The sequence below is a fragment of the Ornithodoros turicata genome, chromosome 1 (genome assembly GCF_037126465.1).
Source record: "Ornithodoros turicata isolate Travis chromosome 1, ASM3712646v1, whole genome shotgun sequence".
Taxonomy (NCBI): domain Eukaryota; kingdom Metazoa; phylum Arthropoda; class Arachnida; order Ixodida; family Argasidae; genus Ornithodoros; species Ornithodoros turicata.
In genome coordinates, this window is record NC_088201.1 from 158699086 (window position 1) to 158721096 (window position 22011).

At 46.3% G+C, this 22011-nt stretch overlaps 1 protein-coding gene across 1 annotated transcript in view; it reads right to left on the reverse strand.

Annotated features, from left to right (window-relative positions):
- The window catches only part of LOC135388295 (uncharacterized), a 70546-nt gene that overhangs the window by 17093 nt on the left and 31442 nt on the right, over positions 1–22011 (reverse strand). The window contains exon 3 of the mRNA XM_064617757.1: positions 21288–21351. Within this exon, the coding sequence (XP_064473827.1) occupies positions 21288–21351 (64 nt within the window). The remainder of the gene's footprint in view (positions 1–21287; positions 21352–22011) is intronic.

Consider the following 22011-nt stretch of genomic DNA (forward strand, 5'->3'; position numbering starts at 1 on the left):
CATTGTAATCGTCCTGTCTTTCCATATCCCATTCCTACCAATTTCCAGGCAACACAGTGTACTGAAGCTTCAAGTACTGTTTGGGACACGGTTGTCTAAAATCTCCAGCCCGTGGCCTAGCGATCCCCCATCGGCGATGTCGAGCACGACGGAACTATACCAATACCCTGCCCGAGGGGAGGCTGCGCTCAACTACTCTCCCTACAGACGACGCCGTGTACGCGGTGGTTCTCTCTCCCGACAGGTGGCAGTGCATGGCCTTCCCCCGGACACTGTATTGGTATAATTCATGCGTACGCGACATCGACGAAAGGGGATTGCTCGGCCACGGGCTGGAGATTTTAGACAGGTGTGTCCCAAACAGTACATAGGCGGCAACTGCAACTTTTGCCAACTGAATCGGGTCAACGGAGCGCCAACTCAGCGTGAACAGAACGGTATCGAAGCTATGCAACCGCATGGAGCAGAATGTCCACGTTGAGGTTGTCATGGTAAAGCGTCGGCCTCGCGTTTACCACCGCTTTTTGCACGCGGTGTGTCAACGCTTATTGTAGTAAACACTGCTGTACGCATTGTTTAGTAACATAAATGATATTTTAGCGGTTCTTGAAAAAAGTACGGTGCAAATAACATCTAGAAATCAGGTGTTTACTAGAAATTTTGAGATACGAAGAGAATGTTGGCTTATGAGTGTTTCTAGAAAAGAAATATCAGACTGCATTTTTGTTATCGTGATCTCGTCACACATTTCCGATTTGCCATGTGCCACAAATAATATTTTGATGTTTCATTTAGTCACCTTCGCCTTGCACACACCTTGCCACCTCCTGCCAAAGGATATATTTTAAGTTGACGTCCTTATACTGAACAAGGTAGATGAGTAGAAATCCAGCGAACCGGTAAAGATGTGGGAAGGGAGTTGCCTCAGGACAGAAGCCGCCGCCATTTCGAACAGAGACTGTTCTTCTTGTTTGACGTTCCAAAGGAGTGGCCTCCCTGAAGTTCGCGCAACGGGCCATCTGCGTGTTCTCCTCTCCTAGGGGAAAAGCGAAAAGGCGAAAGGCGAAAAGGGCAAAGCCCGAAAAAAAAAAAGAAGTGGTCACAGGAATGGTCACAGGTGACTTTGTCACGTGCTTGTGGCAGTTCCTGTGAAGAGTGTTTTCATTGGCGCACACAGTTCCGTCGGGTGGTGTCACTTTCTCTCCTGAGACTAAATATCTATCCTTGGCAGAAACCGGCTCATCGGTCCGTCGTCTATTGTTCGCTTAGTAGGTCACTGTTCCTATCAAGTTCTCCTGCCATTCAGTTGGCAAAAGGGCTCCATGCGGTTGCCGCCATAGGGATTGCTCGCCGATCAGTGCGGTGTTTCATTTCACAGAGCTGCACATGAAGACAAACAACTTTGGCCTGCCCGTTTCAGTACATTCTAGTGCTTGGGAATTCTTATTTCCTGAGCTTCCACAGGCAAGCGTGTACGTGTGGCTTTGAGTGCCGCCCTTCAAATAAAAAAAGAAAAAGAAAGGAAACAGGAAACGTGCATAAGTCCCTGATTTCGTTCTTCGTTTAGATGTGCTCTCCTCTTTTGTTTAATGACATGTTGTTCGTCCTTAAACTGCAGTTCTTCCTTGACATCAGCTGCAACGGTGGTGGTTGATAAGACGTGTTGTTTGGATGCGATGTTTGATGATATCAGTTGCATGACCAAGCTCCGCACGAGGCGATTCGGCTGCAAGACATGAGATCAGCAGTGTGTCTCGTATCGTGGCATGCATCTCATCGTTCTTAACTATGTTTGTGCGTTAGATACCTTCCTGACCCAAGAGGTAGGTGCTGATATTGCAGCTTCACATTTTGTGTTAGATGATATGGTCACAGCAAACTGGCCTATTATTAATTTGGTCATACACTGAAGCTTCTGAAAAAAGTTGTACGTGTATGCTATTCCCTCTCGTAAGCAACAATGCATGCCAAATAAACTCTAAGGCTTCAGGTTGAAACCGACTCCTGGTTTAAAGTGATTTCCAATGTTGTTGCGACGCTAAGTGGCACAGAACGGAACGTTTGACAGCGGTTCCCAGAATCATTTCGACTTGAGCGTGTAGTACATACGCTGCGGGCTCATAATACACCCAGCCTTTTTTTCACGGATATGCACACAAAAGCATTGTGGGAAATATTCCCACGACCCAGGAAAGTTGCTCTCCCAACACGTCCCGCCGGTGAAGGAACACGGAGGCAAACACAGTGTTTCAACTCAGTCAAGGTTTATTTTACCTTTTACCGCCAAGGCTCCCGGCCGACGACTGTTAAATGCGATGTCTGCATGTCTTTAAATCCTTTTCGTGCACGACCCCCGTACATGATCGAGAGCGTCCCCACACAGCATAACATATCGACTGTCTTACAGCGCCCCCACATCCCCCCACCTACAAGACAACGGTCACCAGAAGTCCCAAAAAGTTCCAACAATTCTTTAGGGAAGTCCGACTGCGGGTGCACTGAGCAGATGTTTATACTTCGTCGGACATGTCCAAGATAACATCCTGGAAGGGGGAGATGCCGCCCCTCTGGGGCTGCCGCAGCAGGTCTGGGCGAAGACGGCTAAGTGTCTCCAGAGCCGTTGACACATCCACGTCGCCTGGTGCACGGGCGGCCTCCGATTTGATCCTGTGGAGTTGTCCACGTCGATGAGTGGCCCGGTGCAATTCCGGCGCATGTGGGACAGAGCTGCCTCTTCTCGTCTTTAGGAAGCGGCAGAGGTGGATCCTGGGGGTGGCACTCCGCGAGAGTCAATCTGCGGAATGGGACAGGGAGAGAGCTTGGGTCCGCATCACGAAGTGGACGGGGCGGACTGCTCCACTTGTTCCGGGAGGCCCATCCTACGGGACGGCCCTAGGCAACTACCGTCCAAGTAGCAGCTGAGCGAGTGGTCGCTTAAGGAGTCGTCCAAGACGGGGAACGGGACCATCCAGGTGCGCGGCTTGAACGTTGCGTAGCTCGCGGTGAACGAGCGTTGGTGGTATTGCGTTGTCGAGGAGTCATTAGACCTGCGACCAGAAAGGATGGGGAATAGAGTCAGGAAGAAAATTCCCGACCTCGAGTAGTTGAGGTACACCCCTAAAGACACCAGTGGAAGAGTGCGTAACGGAAAATGGCACTAAAAGCCTACTAAAACGAGAGCACTAAGATAGTGACCGAAATAGTGGCGGCTACGTGCGCCGTGTACTCAGGCGCAGGCAGCAGCAACTGGTATCAATAATAGCCGTAGTTGCTCATGCGCAGGAAAAACCTTAATCACTCACTCAACTGGTATCAAATCCGGAACCGGAATTCTGAATCCTGGTCCAGCGCTGGAAGAGGAGCGTGGGGAGCGTCGGTCGCCTCTCTATCGGAGACTGAGATGGGAAGCCTTCAAGTTCGAGACTTCAACGTGCCGGTCTGTTCGTCTGTGTCATATCGACGAAGCACTCAGGGCTTTTGCAACCTTCGAGAACTACACCTGTTTGGAGCATTTCGTCGAAAGCAGCGTCAGCAATACACGCTTATGTAACACTCAGTGGTATCAGATTATAACGCCAGGGCCTAGCGTTACCCGTGTCACTGCTGTACTGTAACACAGACGTCTTACCGGGTTTCTTTGTGAAGATACCGTTAAACTGCCGTAGTACTTTCTCCAGCTGACGGCGCTGCTCCTCTGGCACATCAAATGATCCCAGGTATGCGGGAGTCGTATCCTACATTGGGCGGGTCCAGCGCAAACTTCTGTGGGATGGCGGAATCCCTGCCCAGGTTAGCGGGCACTGCCAGGCCGGGAAGGTGAAGGAAGTGCTGTTTTCACCGTCTCCCATCGAAACGAAGCGAAAGCACAACTGCAGTCTGTGTTTGTGTCTGTGCAGTCTATGTGTCTGTGTAGACTCTAGAAGGACGTCATCGGCACTTCCGTGGTCTACAGATTAGAGCCCTGCACGGGCCGAATTTTCCGTGCCCGACCCGGCCCGGGCGCATCGAAAAATGGCCCGGCCCGACCCGGGCCTTCATATTTTTATGCGGCCCAGCCCAGCCCGGAATCTAAGCAAATAGAGCCCGGCCCGGCCCGGTGACCCGGCGAGTAGATCCCGGCATAGTATTTCCAGCCGCGACGCACGCGTTTCTGGCGATTATCAAACAAATTTATCAGTAAATTTATAAGGAGAGAAGACAAACATACAAGTGATGGCGGTTTAACACCATAACCGCACCAGACCAAATTAAATCCAGAACGTACGCGGGCATGGGCGTTATCGTTACACTGTCAAGATTTTGCGGAGGTAGAGGATGCTGTCGACAAACTCCTTCTCCCAGTCCATACCCCTCTCACCAAGCTTTGCCAAGTGATTGTGAAATACGTGAGGAGTGACGAGCAATGTAAAATGGTTTTCAGAATGTTCTAGAGGGTCGAATCATATGCCTAATGCAGTATCCCTTGCTTGTCTTTGCAAACTATGCACAGGAATGACGCAAGCGCATGATGATATGAACTAATGCATCTCCATTGTGGGGAATTAGCTGCGTGGCCCGGCCGGGCCTGACTCTCGGAAACATATTTGTCGGCCCGGGCCCGGCCCGCGGTGGTGGCGTATTTTAATGGCCCGGCCCGGCCCGAAGCACACAGCCAATAAGAAGCCCGGCTCGGCCCACGGGCCGGGTCGGGGCCCGGGCAGGAGTAGTAAGTGCTTTACTCTCACAGTGCACAACGCTACAAGACTTCTGGACGCCATTAATTAGCAATTAGAGCTAATTGGGACCCCCCACATTAATCAGCACCCTCCAGGGAGCCACCACACTAATTGGGGAACGTCTAACTCGTGTCCAGGCCACCCGAGCGTTGTGCACTATGAGAGTCCATAAAAATATACAAAATAGATAGATGGAGAGAAGGAGTTTAGTTGAAGATCAACGAAGTCATCGTGAAGAAAGCGGCCCGGAACGGCCGTTGACCGTCGCTGGGCGACGGAGCACAGCGGCAGGTTGCAAAGCATCACAGCTATGACCACAAGTTCCGGACATCCTGTGACGTCAGCTGTGACGTCATCATGACATGTCTGGGCAGGTTAGGACAGCTCTGGACATGCAAGGAGAAAAACACTCGTAATACAGAGGCTGGGAAAGCAAGAGTATGCAAACCATCAGTAGCTAACACGAAAATAGAATTAGTTACACAGCAAATGATCCCACCACAACAGGAGCGCAGAACGATGCGACTGCTCCATCCGAGAGGCAGGCAGAGAACTGACTCGTAATGGTTTTTTTCTCCTGTATAAAGCCCCGCAGCTGCATCCCCTAGCGGGTACTTACTCAACTAATCTCACAACAAAATTATTAAGAATCACGCCAGCGCTACTCCCGTTCCCAAGGCAGAAGATGATAGAAAATGCCGGGGATGCCCGGACAACAGCATTCAGCACCCGAGGTGCACTGGCACGAAAATCGCAAACAAAGCGGGAAGAAAGTTGGCGAAAGCATTAGTTACACAACAAATCACCTCACCACAGCAGGAGCGCAGACCGATGCGACTGGTCTCCGTGACAGCCAGCCAGAAACTGAGCGAGCGCGGGGAGCGCACGTCTGCTTTCCGCGACAGCCGGAGAGAAACTGACTGGGGCGCCGCCCCGCGGCCGCTACGCATACGCGCTCCTAGCGCCCTCTGGGGCGACCACCTCCGAGAGGCTAAGAGTGAAGAGCATTCCTGCGCCCCCTGCTGGCAGTTCTCATTGGTCGTGAGGCTAAGAGAGAAGAGTATTCCTGCGCCCCCTGCTGGCCATTCTCATTGGTCGTGACATCATCCTATTGTCTCAGGGCTACCCTGTTTTTTCCACTAATGCTTCTTTGGTCAATCTACAATGAAGCCACAAGTTGACGTCATCATGCACCTGCGTGGCTCAAGGACGCGTACGCTCTAGACAGGGGACCTATTATTTATTGAATCACTATCCCATGATTATTTCCTTTATTCTTCTATAACGATTGAATAGGAAACTATTGCAGAAGAGCACCATGCATGAAAGCTGATCGTAGGAATTCCAAAGTCTTACTAAATGAGACTTGCAAAAGAACAAAATATCCTAACACGGAACTCCATCAACGGCAAATAAGAGGACTAGGCACTCAAGAAATCAACACAGAGTACGGGTAACCAGGAGCGCAGAACTCAGGGCAGCACTATCGTCAAGACAACAATGTTCCTTGTCAAAAGAGAAAAAATACAAAGCATCAACAAAGGAAAGCATGGATATCGGATCATGTCAGGACACGTCAGGACAAATCGTACGACTACTGGGTAACAGAGGAAAACAAACACTTGAACAGAGTGAAAAAGACACTCACCATCATTTTTCCCGTTCACAGCATTCCCTCATTGTAAATCCACTCGTCACAAAATCCACCTGCATCGTCGAACATCATTCACCAGTGACGAACCACACATCCGCACCCCATCAGAGGCAGACAGAACCCCACCGAAGCTACGCTCTTCCACTGACGGCCAACGCAATTACCAGGAGCAGAATTTGCGAGTCCAGACCCGTCAGTGTCCAAGAGAGAACTGAATCCTTGCGCCCCCTGCAGGCCGTTGTCATTGGTCGTGACGTCATCCTATTGTTTCAGGGCTACCCTGTTTTTTTTCACTAATACTCCTCTAGACAAGGTCAACCTGAAACAATGGTCTCGCGGTATTACGTCATCATGCAGGTGCGTGGCTCAAGGACGCGTACGCTCTAGACATGGGACCTGTTATTTATTGAATCACTATCCCAAGATTATTTCCTTTATTCTACTATAATGATTGCATAGGGAACTATTGCAGAAGAGCACCATAGACAAGAGGAGATTGTAGCATTTCATTCCCAAAGTCTTACTGTACAGGGACAAAGTAATAGTTCAGCAAGACATGTCCATCCCAGCCGAGAGCCATGCAGCTAAGTGAATAATGACGCTTTGTTCCTCCTGAATAAAGTCACACACCTGTCCCCCTCGCGGTTACTCTCTGAACTAAATGAATCGCAAAATTATTAAGAATAGCTCTACTCCCATTCAAGGCAGCACTATCGTCAAGAATATTTCTTGTACAAAAAGAAAAAAAGCTACATGTAGAAGGAAAGCATGTCAGAACAAGCCCAGGCATGTCAGTGCATGTTTGTCAGACAACAAGTGGGAAAAAGCGAAAAGAAACAAAGATGGAAACCAGCATCAAACTATTTCTAAGCACACGCACTCTTCTTATTCAAAAACAGTGCTCATCATAAATCCGTCCAGGGCAATACACACCATTTTTCTATTGCTACACTTTTTTTCCAGTGACGGTCAATGCATTGCTACAGACTGCGTGACGTCATCACATCCTGTCTGAAGAAGAAGACAGCGACAAAGACTCCTATAATTCATTGAATCGCAAGATTATTTCCTTTGTCCTACTCTTAATGACATTGATTCTCTCATTAAAATTCAACAAAAAAGCACCCTACATTAACGATTTTCACCCCAAAGGCTCATCATGGTCATTAGAATTACAGTAAACTACCACTGCTCTTTTAAAATAATAAGTGAGACCACTCAACATCACCTCCAGGGTTATGTAATACATGACCCTTTCTATGCTCATACATTCGTTGTCTGAGGCTACACCTGCGAGCAAAAAGGCGCGGAAGCCGGGGGGCAAAGTTCCATTCGCGCATTGCGAGCAAAAAGGCGCGAAAGCCGGGAGCAAAGTTCCATTCGCGCACGCCAACGCACAAGACAGAACGCCTTTACGGGAACACGATGGCATTCGTATACTATATTAATGATTATTGCATTGCAGTTTAGAAAAACTACTACAAAACTATAATTTTAGGAGCCCATTAAAATTCTACTTTCTATGGAAACTATAATTGCCCTATTACTTGGATCGCTATTAATGAAGCGCTCCAATTTTTTCTCTCTTCCCATTTCAGCCTTGTCATGCAGGGAAGCAGACTCACATCCAAAATAATTAATTTACACTGACGGTGCCGTGCTTCAGGAATTCCTATCCTGCGCTCAGATGCAAGAATTTCTTCACGGATACCTTTAACAGCTGACTTCCTCAACATACCGAGCTCCTAACAACATCTAACAAACAATCAGAGAAACCCTCTTTTCAGCTGTACCATGCGACTGTCTTCTTCGTAAAATCGGTGATCTGAGCAGCGAAAAATTGCGCGCACTTGTGCTTGCCTTCAAAAAACTGAAGCATATGCCAATAAACCAAGAAAAAGACACTCACGTCTGGTATCTGATAGTGCCACATACACAGACGCATTGCCCTTGCGTAAAGAAAGCACAGGACAGGGATACACACATTTCCTTAGGTGAGCGGGGAGAAGGCTTAAGACCTCAGGTCACCTCACATCGCCACGCGGCTAGCACAACATGACATCAACAACATACTAGCAGCGGGTAAAATTGCAACACTGCTAAACAAGTCCAGACATGCCACGATGACGTCACAAATCAAGAAAAAAGCACACGCACGCACGCACGCACAGAGGACAACGCATTAAACACACGGAGCGCTCAGGAATAATCGTAGCGTGTCCGCACGTCGCTACGAAGCTCAACGTCTAACACAAGACGACAGCAACAAGATATTAGCGAAGAGTAAAAATTGCAACACTACTGAACAAGTCCAGACATGCGACATCTAATGCAAAAACACTGCTCATTGGGAAAAGGGCCTAAGCCTGCGGCGCATCATCATAGAGCATACACAACTTCATTTTTCTATTTCGCGTAAACTAAACGCGGTCTGCTTGGAAAACGACGTACAAAGTTTCTTAGGGAGCAGAGAAATAGAGAAATTTGTACTCCGTGCTCAGATACCAGCGTTTCTGCTCAAAAACCTTCCAAATTAAGCACTGCTTACTTCGTCAAGATATCGAACACCCAACAAAATCAAACAAACAACCCCACTTCCACTGGTAGAACACCATTCAGCTGTTACGCAGGAGGCTCTCTTCTACATAAAAAGTAGAGAAAATAAGAAAAGAGGAGCGAAATATTACACGCACTTTTGCTCGCATAGCTATAAGAGAAAAAAAAATAAATAAAATAACGACGCACACGCTAATAAACTGTGACAAAGACACCCATTTCTGCTATCAGATAATTATTGCCCTGCGTGAAGAAAGCACAGGACAGGGATACACAATTTATCTTAAGCGAGCAGGGAAAGTCACTTCTTCTCGAACAGCTTAATATCATAAAGTCTGAATTTTTGCAAAGAAAATAAAGCTTGAACAGCGCTACGAAGGTGACAGACACATACTAACAAACAAACAAACACTTCTATTCATTTCTATTGATAAAGGCGTAAACCACACTACAAGGACAAAGCACAACTGCTTCAGGAGAGCGCATCAAATGCAACGCAACAGGACCGCCTCACATAAAATAGCCTACCCAAAACAAATACTTCACCAGGTTCGATCTATCCTACAGATAGCAATGCAAGCGCTGCTACCCTTATTTTTTAAACCACTATTCCACGCAATAGTACATAAATGTATCTCTCGTGTCACATGAAAAGGCACACACAAAGAACTTACGTGTCAAGTGGGATCCCTGGTTCAGAAAAGCGTTCGCGCGCACACACAGACGCACACTCACATTTTCACACTCACAAACACAAAGTCACAACCACATAAATCCACATTATTCCTCAGGTCAATAATTATCCTACCATCGTCAAAAGATGGCTCACTCTTGTATGCGATCGCAAAGCGATAGGTCCTCGTTCCGGATGTAATAGGATATCGCCACTCGTCCGACGCGAACCAAAAAAGAAAGAAGGAAAGGAATGCACGTTCGCTATACCACCACGAAGAAAACGCTACCGTGCTTCTACGCAGCGATCATCGTACAGGAATGAATTGTCTTCTTCGTTTTCCTTTTATTTTCTTGCACCCATATATTTTGCAAGAATACTATAGAGACCCAACAGAGCAGTGCGCGCTCCCATCAACACACCTTGGGCTGACCTTACACACCCGAAGCCTTTTCTGAATACATTCTGTTGGCGCTGGAATAAAAAGATTTATCGCCAGGGTACAACAATGTCAGCTCTGCTTCCGTTTAAGTGATAAAACAGTGCTCCCGTACAGCGCCCCACGCGAGCCGCACGCGGGCCCGTTCCCGGGACGCGACGCGCGCGATTCCGTGTGCGAGCGCAACGCGGGCCCCGCGGTTTGGTCGCGCGCGATCCGTTTCCCCGAGCAGGCGCACTGTTTTATCACTTAAACCGAAGCAGAGCTGACATTGTTGTACCCTGGCGATAAATCTTTTTATTCCAGCGCCAGCAGAATGTATTCAGAAAAGGCTTCGGGTGTGTAAGGTCAGCCCAAGGTGGGTTGATGGGAGCGCGCACTGCTCTGTTGGGTCTCTATAGTATTCTTGCAAAATACATGGGTGCAAGAAAATAAAAGGAAAACGAAGAAGACAATTCACTCCTGTATGATGATCGCTGCGTTGAAGCACGGTAGCGTTTTCTTCGTGGAGGTATAGCGAACGTGCATTCCTTTCTTTCTTTCTTTTTTGGTTCGCGTCGGACGAGTGGCGATATCCTATTACATCCGGAACGAGGACCTATCGCTTTGCGATCGCATACAAGAGTGAGCCATCTTTTGACGATGGTAGGATAATTATTGACCTGAGGAATAATGTGGATTTATGTGGTTGTGACTTTGTGTTTGTGAGTGTGAAAATGTGAGTGTGCGTCTGTGTGTGTGCGCGCGGACGCTTTTCTGAACCAGGGATCCCACTTGACAAGTAAGTTCTTTGTGTGTGCCTTTTCATGTGACACGAGAGATACATTTATGTACTATTGCGTGGAATAGTGGTTTAAAAAATAAGGGTAGCAGCACTTGCATTGCTATCTGTAGGATAGATCGAACCTGGTGAAGTCTTTGTTTTGGGTAGGCTATTCTATGCGAGCGGGTCCTGTTGCATTGCATTTGATGCGCTCTCCTGAAGCAGCTGTGCTTTGTCCTTGTAGTGTGGTTTACGCCTTTATCAATAGAAATGAATAGAAGTGTTTGTTTGTTTGTTAGTATGTGTCTGTCACCTTCGTAGCGCTGTTCAAGCTTTATTTTCTTTGCAATAATTCAGACTTTATGATATTAAGCTGTTCGAGTAGAAGTGACTTTCACTGCTCGCTTAAGATAAATTGTGTATCCCTGTGCTGTGCTTTCTTCACGCAGGGCCAATGCAAATGAGTATTTAGCATTATGCAATAATTATCTGATAGCAGAAATGGGTGTCTTTGTCACAGTTTATTAGCGTGTGCGTCGTTATTTTATTTATTTTTTTCTCTTATAGCTATGCGAGCAAAAGTGCGTGTAATATTTCGCTGCTCTTTTTTATTTTCTCTACTTTTTATGTAGAAGAAAGCCTCCTGCGTAAAAGCTGAATAGTGTTCTACCAGTGGAAGTGGGGTTGTTTGTTTGATTTTGTTGGGTGTTCGATATCTTGACGAAGTAAGCAGTGCTTAATTTGGAAGGTTTTTGAGCAGAAACGCTGGTATCTGAGCACGGAGTACAAATTTCTATATTTCTCTGCTCCCTAAGAAACTTTGTACGTCGTTTTCCAAGCAGACCGCGTTTAGTTTACGCGAAATAGAAAAATGAAGTTGTGTATGCTCTATGATGATGCGCCGCAGGCTTAGGCCCTTTTCCCCAATGAGCAGTGTTTTCGCATTCGATGTCGCATGTCTGGACTTGTTCAGTAGTGTTGCAATTTTTACTCTTCGCTAATATCTTGTTGCTGTCGTCTTGTGTTAGACGTTGAGCTTCGTAGCGACGTGCGGTAACGCTACGATTATTCCTGAGCGCTCCGTGTGTTTAATGCGTTGTCCTCTGTGCGTGCGTGCGTGTGCTTTTTTCTTGATTTGTGACGTCATCGTGGCATGTGTGGACTTGTTTAGCAGTGTTGCAATTTTACCCGCTGCTAGTATGTTGTTGGTGTCATGTTGTGCTAGCCGCGTGGCGATGTGAGGTGACCTGAGGTCTTAAGCCTTCTCCCTGCTCACCTAAGGAAATTTGTGTATCCCTGTCCTGTGCTTTCTTTACGCAAGGGCAATGCGTCTGTGTATGTGGCACTATCAGATACCAGACATGAGTGTCTTTTTCTTGGTTTATTGGCATATGCTTCAGTTTTTTGAAGGCAAGCACAAGTGCGCGCAATTTTTCGCTGCTCAGATCACCGATTTTACGAAGAAGACAGTCGCATGGTACAGCTGAAAAGAGGGTTTCTCTGATTGTTTGTTAGATGTTGTTAGGAGCTCGGTATGTTGAGGACGTCAGCTGTTAAAGGTATCCGTAAAGAAATGCTTGCATCTGAGCGCAGGATAGGAATTCCTGAAGCACGGCACCCTCAGTGTAAATTAATTATTTTGGATGTGAGTCTGCTTCTCTGCATGACAAGGCTGAAATGGGAAGAGAGAAAAAATTGGAGCGCTTCATTAATAGCGATCCAAGTAATAGGGCAATTATAGTTTCCATAGAAAGTAGAATTTTAATGGGCTCCTAAAATTATAGTTTTGTAGTAGTTTTTCTAAACTGCAATGCAATAATCATTAATATAGTATACGAATGCCATCGTGTTCCCGTGAAGGCGTTCTGTCTTGTGCGTTGGCGTGCGCGAATGGAACTTTGCTCCCGGCTTTCGCGCCTTTTTGCTCGCAATGCGCGAATGGAACTTTGCCCCCCGGCTTCCGCGCCTTTTTGCTCGCAGGTGTAGCCTCAGACAACGAATGTATGAGCATAGAAAGGGTCATGTATTACATAAGCCTGGAGGTGATGTCGAGTGGTCTCACTTATTATTTTAAAAGAGCAGTGGTAGTTTACTGTAATTCTAATGACCATGATGAGCCTTTGGGGTGAAAATCGTTAATATGTAGGGTGCTTTTTTGTTGAATTTTAATGAGAGAATCAATGTCATTAAGAGTAGGACAAAGGAAATAATCTTGCGATTCAATAAATTATAGGAGTCTTTGTCGCTGTCTTCTTCTTCAGACAGGATGTGATGACGTCACGCAGTCTGTAGCAATGCATTGACCGTCACTGGAAAAAAAGTGTAGCAATAGAAAAATGGTGTGTATTGCCCTGGACGGATTTATGATGAGCACTGTTTTTGAATAAGAGGAGTGCGTGTGCTTAGAAATAGTTTGATGCTGGTTTCCATCTTTGTTTCTTTTCGCTTTTTCCCACTTGTTGTCTGACAAACATGCACTGACATGCCTGGGCTTGTTCTGACATGCTTTCCTTCTACATGTAGCTTTTTTCTTTTTGTACAAGAAATATTCTTGACGATAGTGCTGCCTTGAATGGGAGTAGAGCTATTCTTAATAATTTTGCGATTCATTTAGTTCAGAGAGTAACCGCGAGGGGGACAGGTGTGTGACTTTATTCAGGAGGAACAAAGCGTCATTATTCACTTAGCTGCATGGCTCTCGGCTGGGATGGACATGTCTTGCTGAACTATTACTTTTTCCCTGTACAGTAAGACTTTGGGAATGAAATGCTACAATCTCCTCTTGTCTATGGTGCTCTTCTGCAATAGTTCCCTATGCAATCATTATAGTAGAATACAGGAAATAATCTTGGGATAGTGGTTCAATAAATAACAGGTCCCATGTCTAGAGCGTACGCGTCCTTGAGCCACGCACCTGCATGATGACGTAATACCGCGAGACCATTGTTTCAGGTTGACCTTGTCTAGAGGAGTATTAGTGGAAAAAAACAGGGTAGCCCTGAAACAATAGGATGACGTCACGACCAATGACAACGGCCTGCAGGGGGCGCAAGGATTCACTTCTCTCTTGGACACTGACGGGTCTGGACTCGCAAATTCTGCTCCTGGTAATTGCGTTGGCCGTCAGTGGAAGAGCGTAGCTTCAGTGGGGTTCTGTCTGCCTCTGATGGGGTGCGGATGTGTGGTTCGTCACTGGTGAATGATGTTCGATGATGCAGGTGGATTTTGTGACGAGTGGATTTACAATGAGGGAATGCTGTGAACGGGAAAAATGATGGTGAGTGTCTTTTTCACTCTGTTCAAGTGTTTGGTTGTTTTCCTCTGTTACCCAGTAGTCGTACGATTTGTCCTGACGTGTCCTGACATGATCCGATATCCATGCTTTCCTTTGTTGATGCTTTGTATTTTTCTCTTTTGACAAGGAACATTGTTGTCTTGACGATAGTGCTGCCCTGAGTTCTGCGCTCCTGGTTACCCGTACTCTGTGTTGATTTCTTGAGTGCCTAGTCCTCTTATTTGCCGTTGATGGAGTTCCGTGTTAGGATATTTTGTTCTTTTGCAAGTCTCATTTAGTAAGACTTTGGAATACCTACGATCAGCTTTCATGCATGGTGCTCTTCTGCAATAGTTTCCTATTCAATCGTTATAGAAGAATAAAGGAAATAATCATGGGATAGTGATTCAATAAATAATAGGTCCCCTGTCTAGAGCGTACGCGTCCTTGAGCCACGCAGGTGCATGATGACGTCAACTTGTGGCTTCATTGTAGATTGACCAAAGAAGCATTAGTGGAAAAAACAGGGTAGCCCTGAGACAATAGGATGATGTCACGACCAATGAGAATGGCCAGCAGGAGGCGCAGGAATACTCTTCTCTCTTAGCCTCACGACCAATGAGAACGGCCAGCAGGGGGCGCAGGAATGCTCTTCACTCTTAGCCTCTCGGAGGTGGTCGCCCCAGAGGGCGCTAGGAGCGCGTATGCGTAGCGGCCGCGGGGCGGCGCCCCAGTCAGTTTCTCTCCGGCTGTCGCGGAAAGCAGACGTGCGCTCCCCGCGCTCGCTCAGTTTCTGGCTGGCTGTCACGGAGACCAGTCGCATCGGTCTGCGCTCCTGCTGTGGTGAGGTGATTTGTTGTGTAACTAATGCTTTCGCCAACTTTCTTCCCGCTTTGTTTGCGATTTTCGTGCCAGTGCACCTCGGGTGCTGAATGCTGTTGTCTGGCATTTTCTATCATCTTCTGCCTTGGGAACGGGAGTAGCGCTGGCGTGATTCTTAATAATTTTGTTGTGAGATCAGTTGAGTAAGTACCCGCTAGGGGATGCAGCTGCGGGGCTTTATACAGGAGAAAAAAACCATTGCGAGTCAGTTCTCTGCCTGCCTCTCGGATGGAGCAGTCGCATCGTTCTGCGCTCCTGTTGTGGTGGGATCATTTGTTGTAACTAATTCTATTTTCTTGTTAGCTATTGATGGTTTGCATACTCTTGCTTTCCCAGCCTCTGTATTACGAGTGTTTTTCTCCTTGCATGTCCAGAGCTGTCCTAACCTGCCCAGACATGTCATGATGACGTCACAGCTGACGTCACAGGATGTCCGGAACTTGTGGTCATAGCTGTGATGCTTTGCAACCTGCCGCTGTGCTCCGTCGCCCAGCGACGGTCAGCGGCCGTTCCGGGCCACTTTCTTCACGATGACTTCGTTGATCTTCAACTAAACTCCTTCTCTCCATCTATTTTTTATATTTTTTATGGACTCTCATAGTGCACAACGCTCGGGTGGTCTGGACTCGAGTTAGACGTTCACCAATTAGTGTGGTGGCTCCCTGGAGGGTGCTGATTAATGTGGGGGGTCCCAATTAGCTCTAATTGCTAATTAATGGCGTCCAGAAGCCTTGTAGCGTTGTGCACTGTGAGAGTCCAGTACCTACTACTGGCAGGCTCTACTACAGATCCACGCGTTGCTTGCTAGGCAGTGCTCGTAAACAGAATCACAGATAAGAGAGAGCGTACACCCCATTTCGATAAGGGCGATGTAATGAAGGGCGATGTAATGAAGGGCGATGTTTGGTTCTCGCCGCTGCATGTTATACCGCCGTCACACGGACACTTTCGATCCGCATTGAGCTAATGCTCATCCAGCTCAATGCGGATCTGGCGCTGCTACACGGACACATTCGAGCAGGATCGAACTCCGATCCTGCGTAACCCGATCCAGTTCGTTAAACGGGATTGAGATTCTCAAAACAGCTTGAAGACCGCCATTGGCATCCTCGAAGTCAGCGAATTTGTAGTGGTAAACAAAAGATTACATTAATTCGCAAATGTGCAAGCCCATGGCCCTATACAAGCCCATGGAATTTCACGGTTACTGTTTTAGTCTAGGTATGAGGGGCGACTGCGTTTGCTAATTTGTTTAATCTCTTCCACTCTCGACACCGCGCTCCTCCTAAAGCTAAGTAAGCAGCACAATGCGAAAGCGGTGCGGTTATTCTCGACTTTTTAGGAACATATTTGTCAATCACAGCGTACTCTCTCGGGACTGTTAGCACCGCCTGTCGACAAGTCAACCTTTCGATACGCAGAGAGTTGAACTGTGTAGCAGCATCGCGCACCGAACGCTCTTGAGAAACTCGATTCGGATTGGGTTGAATCCGCATTGAAAGCGCCGTGCGACAGGGGCATTATTCGGAACCGGAAGACCAAAAGGAGCAAAAGCGAGTCCTGTTCTTGTCCAAAGTACTCCGGTGCCAAAGTACTCTGTGAGCGGTGTACTGCATGTTCCCTAGCCCTAACCGTAGCGCCTGGTAATACTGGCACAGCTAGGTTAATCATTAATCGGCCTCTATGCGGGAGCAAAAAAACGACGGGGAGTAGGAACCCTAACAATACCTATATTTGCCGGAAAACAAGCAACACGCGCTGTCTTCTACCACCCTGTCTTCCAATCACGAAAATAGAAAAAAAACAACGAAAGTAAAACAGATATGTGAGAAACTAACGCGGCTTCAAACGCCCACGCCTATCAAACAAGCTCGTGGGAAGGCCAACAAACAGCGCGGTAAACAACGCTCTATCAAATTCCGACAAAAAAGGGAAAGAAAACTGATCGGCTAAAACCTACAAATAAACAAAACAGAAAAACATAAGCCTTCCGTGTCCTCCACGTGGACGACCGAACGAGCAGAATCCTGGTCACGGCAACAGTTGTGGGAAATATTCCCACGACTCAGGTAAGCTCCCCGCCGAACACGTCCTGCCGGTGAGGGACACGGAGGCAAACACAATGTTACAACTCACTCAAGGTTTATTTTACCTTCCTCCGCCAAGGCCCCCGGCTGAAGACTCTCAAATGCTGTGTCTGCATGTCCTTATATTCCTTTCGTGCACCGCCCCCGTACATGACCAAGAGCGCCCCCACACAGTATAACATATCGGCTGTATTGCAGCGCCCCCACAAGGCCTAACCTAACATCCTTACATAGAGGCGTTTGGTAGTAATGCAGGAATTTCTATTTACGGTGGATATGAGAACAGTTCCGGTTTCCGCTCACAGTCATAGACAACCCCACACATATGTGAAGTGCTTTACACCTCAATCAAGATCAGGCTGGTAATGATGCAAGAACTGGGATATGCGTACATACATGGTACTAGTCCAAATATCTCTGTAGCACGAGCGGGATATCCCGAATATTATCTGCTTTTAGTTTCGCTACACGCCGGTAGGGTGTTCCGCTCTGGCTCAGAATGGCGAAGCTGTGTTACAGTCAACTCTGCATCAAGTTGTACCTTCCATGGTGGAGGGAAGTGACTGCATAAGACCAGTATGATTTGTTTTACTATGTGCAATCAACCTCTTTATGTACACACGCTTATTTAATTAGAGGACACTGGAAGGACTCCGTGCAATGAACTATTTGTAATGTATTCATATGTATGTCATAATATTTGCATGCATGCAATGAAATGAATCGAACACTCCCTAGTACAGGTCCCGACAAAAGTTTTTAGGGAACACTGGAGTGGTGTATATAGTCATCTGAGCGACACGGTTGCTGCAAACAGGAGCAGATAGACTTACAAACAGGTGACCGGGTACTCGACGCACCTCTCAGTAAGTGTGTTCCCTCCCGTTCTCCGCTAGGGTGCCGCTGAGATCAAGAAATACGTCGCTCTGGTGTTCCGCAAACTTTTGTCGGGATCTGTAACTTGCAAACACCACAACGAAGCAAATCTGCATTTCAACAGCCTTAGCTGATGTGTAATTTGAACTAGAATTTTGTTTGTGCAAATAAGCCCATACTAAGTTCTTGCTGTATGTATACGATACATGAAATAAATATATTTGTACCAAATATCTACATTGCCTGTTTGCGTTCATATAGATGTATGACACATCTCACATGAAAGCGAACGAAAATAAATGTCTAGAGTAAGTCTAAATCACACTTAATGATGAGAATATTAATGTGTATACAATGTCTAACTGTAGATATTTCGGCTAAATTAAGGTATAATCTTGGTCTAATTTTGGGCATTTTGGCTAATTTATGTCAACGTCGTGGCTCACTGGAAGTCCATATAATTTCTGTCTCAACGTAGAGGTTTGGTCTAAAAAATGTCTACGTCTTGGCTGCAGATGTACTGTTGGGGACACGATTGTCTAAAATATCAAGCCAGTGGCCAAGCAGACCCCAATCGGCGACGTCGCGCACAAAGGAGCTATACCATTACAGTCTAGCTTGTAGCTTGTAGCTAGCTGTGGCTACAATATAGGCACTTCAGCTGTGGTTGATCACGTTCGTTTTCGGTTATGTATTATTTGCAGTCATCGCACTCACTACACCTTCCCCTCAGAACGCCGAAAATATCCTTATTTGTTAGCGACATCTCGCATTTCAGTTGTTCGTAATGGTGCTATGATAAACGCGAGGTACATCGACGAGCAAAACCATCGATGCAAACAGATTACACCTGCCAACGGACGCACGTTAACCGTTGGGCATTTCAAGGAAATCGCTCTCAGTGTGGCTAGACCAAGCTCCACTACGCAGCGAAATCCAAACTGTCGAAAATGCGAAAATCTTGGTGTTTGCGGTATTGGCAACGGTTTTCCACCTTCCAGAAAGAAACATACAGTATGTCAGACTGCAGAGTTACAATCCGTGTTGATACATCATTCGTAATATGTAGTCGACGCAGATGACGCTGAAACAGATGCAAAATAATAGCGTGCACGTTGATTTATTCGCAACTGTCGTCCCGAATGAGAGGATGAAACTTGGCATTATGCTGCAAAACAGAAGAAAACCAAACGAAAAGACCTAACAAAAAAATAGCCACCGGAGATTTTGCTTAGAAGTTACAATGTCGGAGTAAAGGGTACGTTTATAAGGACCACCAAACTGGTTTCTTCTTTTTTTTGGAGTTGTAACTTCTATTGCTGTTGTATAATGACATGACTTCGGTCGCTTTTAACCTCTAAATATACGTTAGAGTTGTGTAACCTATAAGAAATCTTGAAATCTAGGTCTATATAGACGTTACAGGTTTCTAAAAGTTGCAATAAAAGGTTTAAGAGTTTAAGAGTGTACGCGCATCATATTCACTTACGCCGAGACGCCGAAGTGTACACTTTCTTTTTGCCCTGTCTCCCTTGTACCTTGTGTATATTAAAGCTTAATTGATCGTCTATGTGTTCGTCTCGTCCTGTGTTCGTCCCGTGTTTTCCCTCAAACTCAAGCCTATGTTAACATCAAGTCAACACCAGCGAGCTTGCCTGCTCCTGCGACGCTCATTCATAAAAACGTGCTTTTTTTTGCGCGTGAAGTCATGCCACAAGCAAATAACTGGATGCGCCTTTTAACCGCGTGGCTAAAACGAAATAGACTCGAATTAAACACGCAAGGTAACTGAATACCTATTCCAACACATTTGACGTTTCGTAATGAAGAGGCACAAACAATTTACTTTTCGGGAGTCATATTTCACGAAAATATTTTCTAGTCCCCCATACTGCACAACTCACTACTGACCTCTGCTGATCAGTTGGCGTAATGACTAAACTGACAGCTTATCTTTCAGCGCAAGCAAACCGTGAGATCTTTCTATCACTCCCGTTTAATGTACTGCCTCTGATGGTCGAACACAACACAAACAAACATTGCAAGTATTTTAATCGTACAGAAGCGAGCAGTTAGCGCAATTCGTAACTTGAGGATGTCTGCGAACTGTACACCGTATTTTGCAAGCTACAGTATACTTAACGTGAAACAACTGTATCCATGTAGACTAACTATGGGAATTAATCGTCTATATACTTGACACTATTCAGCGTGTTTAGCTGTACAAGAGAAATTACTAGCCAAAGTGTTGTTCCCAAACCGCGTTCCCGCACACATTATTGAATTCCAAAGCTTGACTTGTCAGATCCCGGATTGACTAAATGAATATTCAGTCATAGTGGCATTTCTGCACATCGACGCCTCGAATCAACAAATAATCAAACTAATGAAACAAGAGCAGCTTGTATAGCTACACAAACAAGTTAAGATCGCATTCATCGCGCAAATATGCTCACATATGTTGTGTGTCTCACTGTGCTTCTTTTTTTTCTTTTTTAATGCTCATGGTATCACCTAGTGTTGGGTTACGGTTAAATTCAATAAATAATGTCTTTTGCCTACCATATGTGTAGGACGTGTATGTATCCCTATTTACATAAGCTGCTGTATTTATTTATTGCAAAGCAATTGAGAGGACACTTGTGATTACATGTATGCGCTTGCCTCTGTCATGTGCACTTCGTAGGGTGTCACGGCCTCGTCAGGCACTCAGTGTCCTTTAGCCGTGCCTCCGAAGACAATCCGTCTTAAATAAACAAAAATAAATATCTTGAAGATTACGTTCCTCAAAGGATGATTGTATGGGTATCTCGAATGACGTTGGACATCTGCACAATTTGTGCTCATCCTCTGGATATCCATAGTTGTCTGGGAAGCGATTATGTTGGAATATGTGGCATAGGGAACCCAGTGGAAAGACAAGAACATTGGAATATCGATCGTATTAAATGCATTATGCATACTCTAGTTCAGGTATAAAGGTGCTTTTTGTCGCACAGCGGCAGCCATTGACGCGGAAAACTGTTCTGCACTAGACGACCCTCCACATGTCTGTGCATCCCAATCGTGCATCATTCAATCAGTCAGCAAAGCGTTCTAAACTTTCGGGGCTGATATGTAATATGATGAGCGACACGATGAGAGCATCGTCCAATACACAATTTTTTTAAAAATTATGTTCAATGAAATGCTTCATCTCGCCAAATAGCTCCGGAAGCAGTTGAGTGAAAACTGTGTGAATCGTGATTGATACACGTGACAGACATACACTGCACCATTTATTTTCCCGGTGTGGAGGGCAGGACTACGTATTCTTCTATTGACCACCTCTCAGCCATGGTGGCTTTTTTGGCAATAGTAATGCTCACCAAACCAGCATATGAAGTTAGTGCACATACAGCCCCCGCTGCACTCCCGTGTTCCGTTTCTACACTGAAAAAAAATGAAAAAAGAAATGAGACATCTTCATTACTGACATCTTGTGAAATGCACGTGGAAGGCGAATTACATAGGGGAACTGCAGGCGGAAAAGCCTCGTACAAAACTACGGCTCATAATGCATACTCCCGCAGCTACCATCGGCCGTAATTATGCACGGTGATAGTGAAACAGCATCGGGACCATAAATTACAGGGCAAGTAAAACGGAGTCGTCTTGGACTGCCTAAGGCGATGATGGTGGCGATTCGAGTTCTGTATGACTCAAGTACGGCCGAGGCCTGTACCTGAGAGGCTCCAACGGCGTATGTACATTAGGTATATGCGAAACATGAAGACAGGACACAGGGAGATTGTGAGCTCAATTACAACTACGTAACACTGTGGCCTTACGCAAAATCGGGATAAAAAGAGGCACTCATAAACGCAGAAAACTAAACAACAACTTTATTACGGGATGATGGCTGGGGAGTTTCATCGCTGGGGCCGATACTCTACCCCGTTGCTGATGGTGATGCGGGGAATGAAATAATGAGCCCCTTCACAATAAGGATCGAAGTCTTGTGGTGTCCAGAAAGGTGAAGAGGGCCTTGAGGGCAGAGCGTTGGTGTGCTGGATGTGGCCAGGGACCAAACAATTTTGTGAAGGGGAAGGG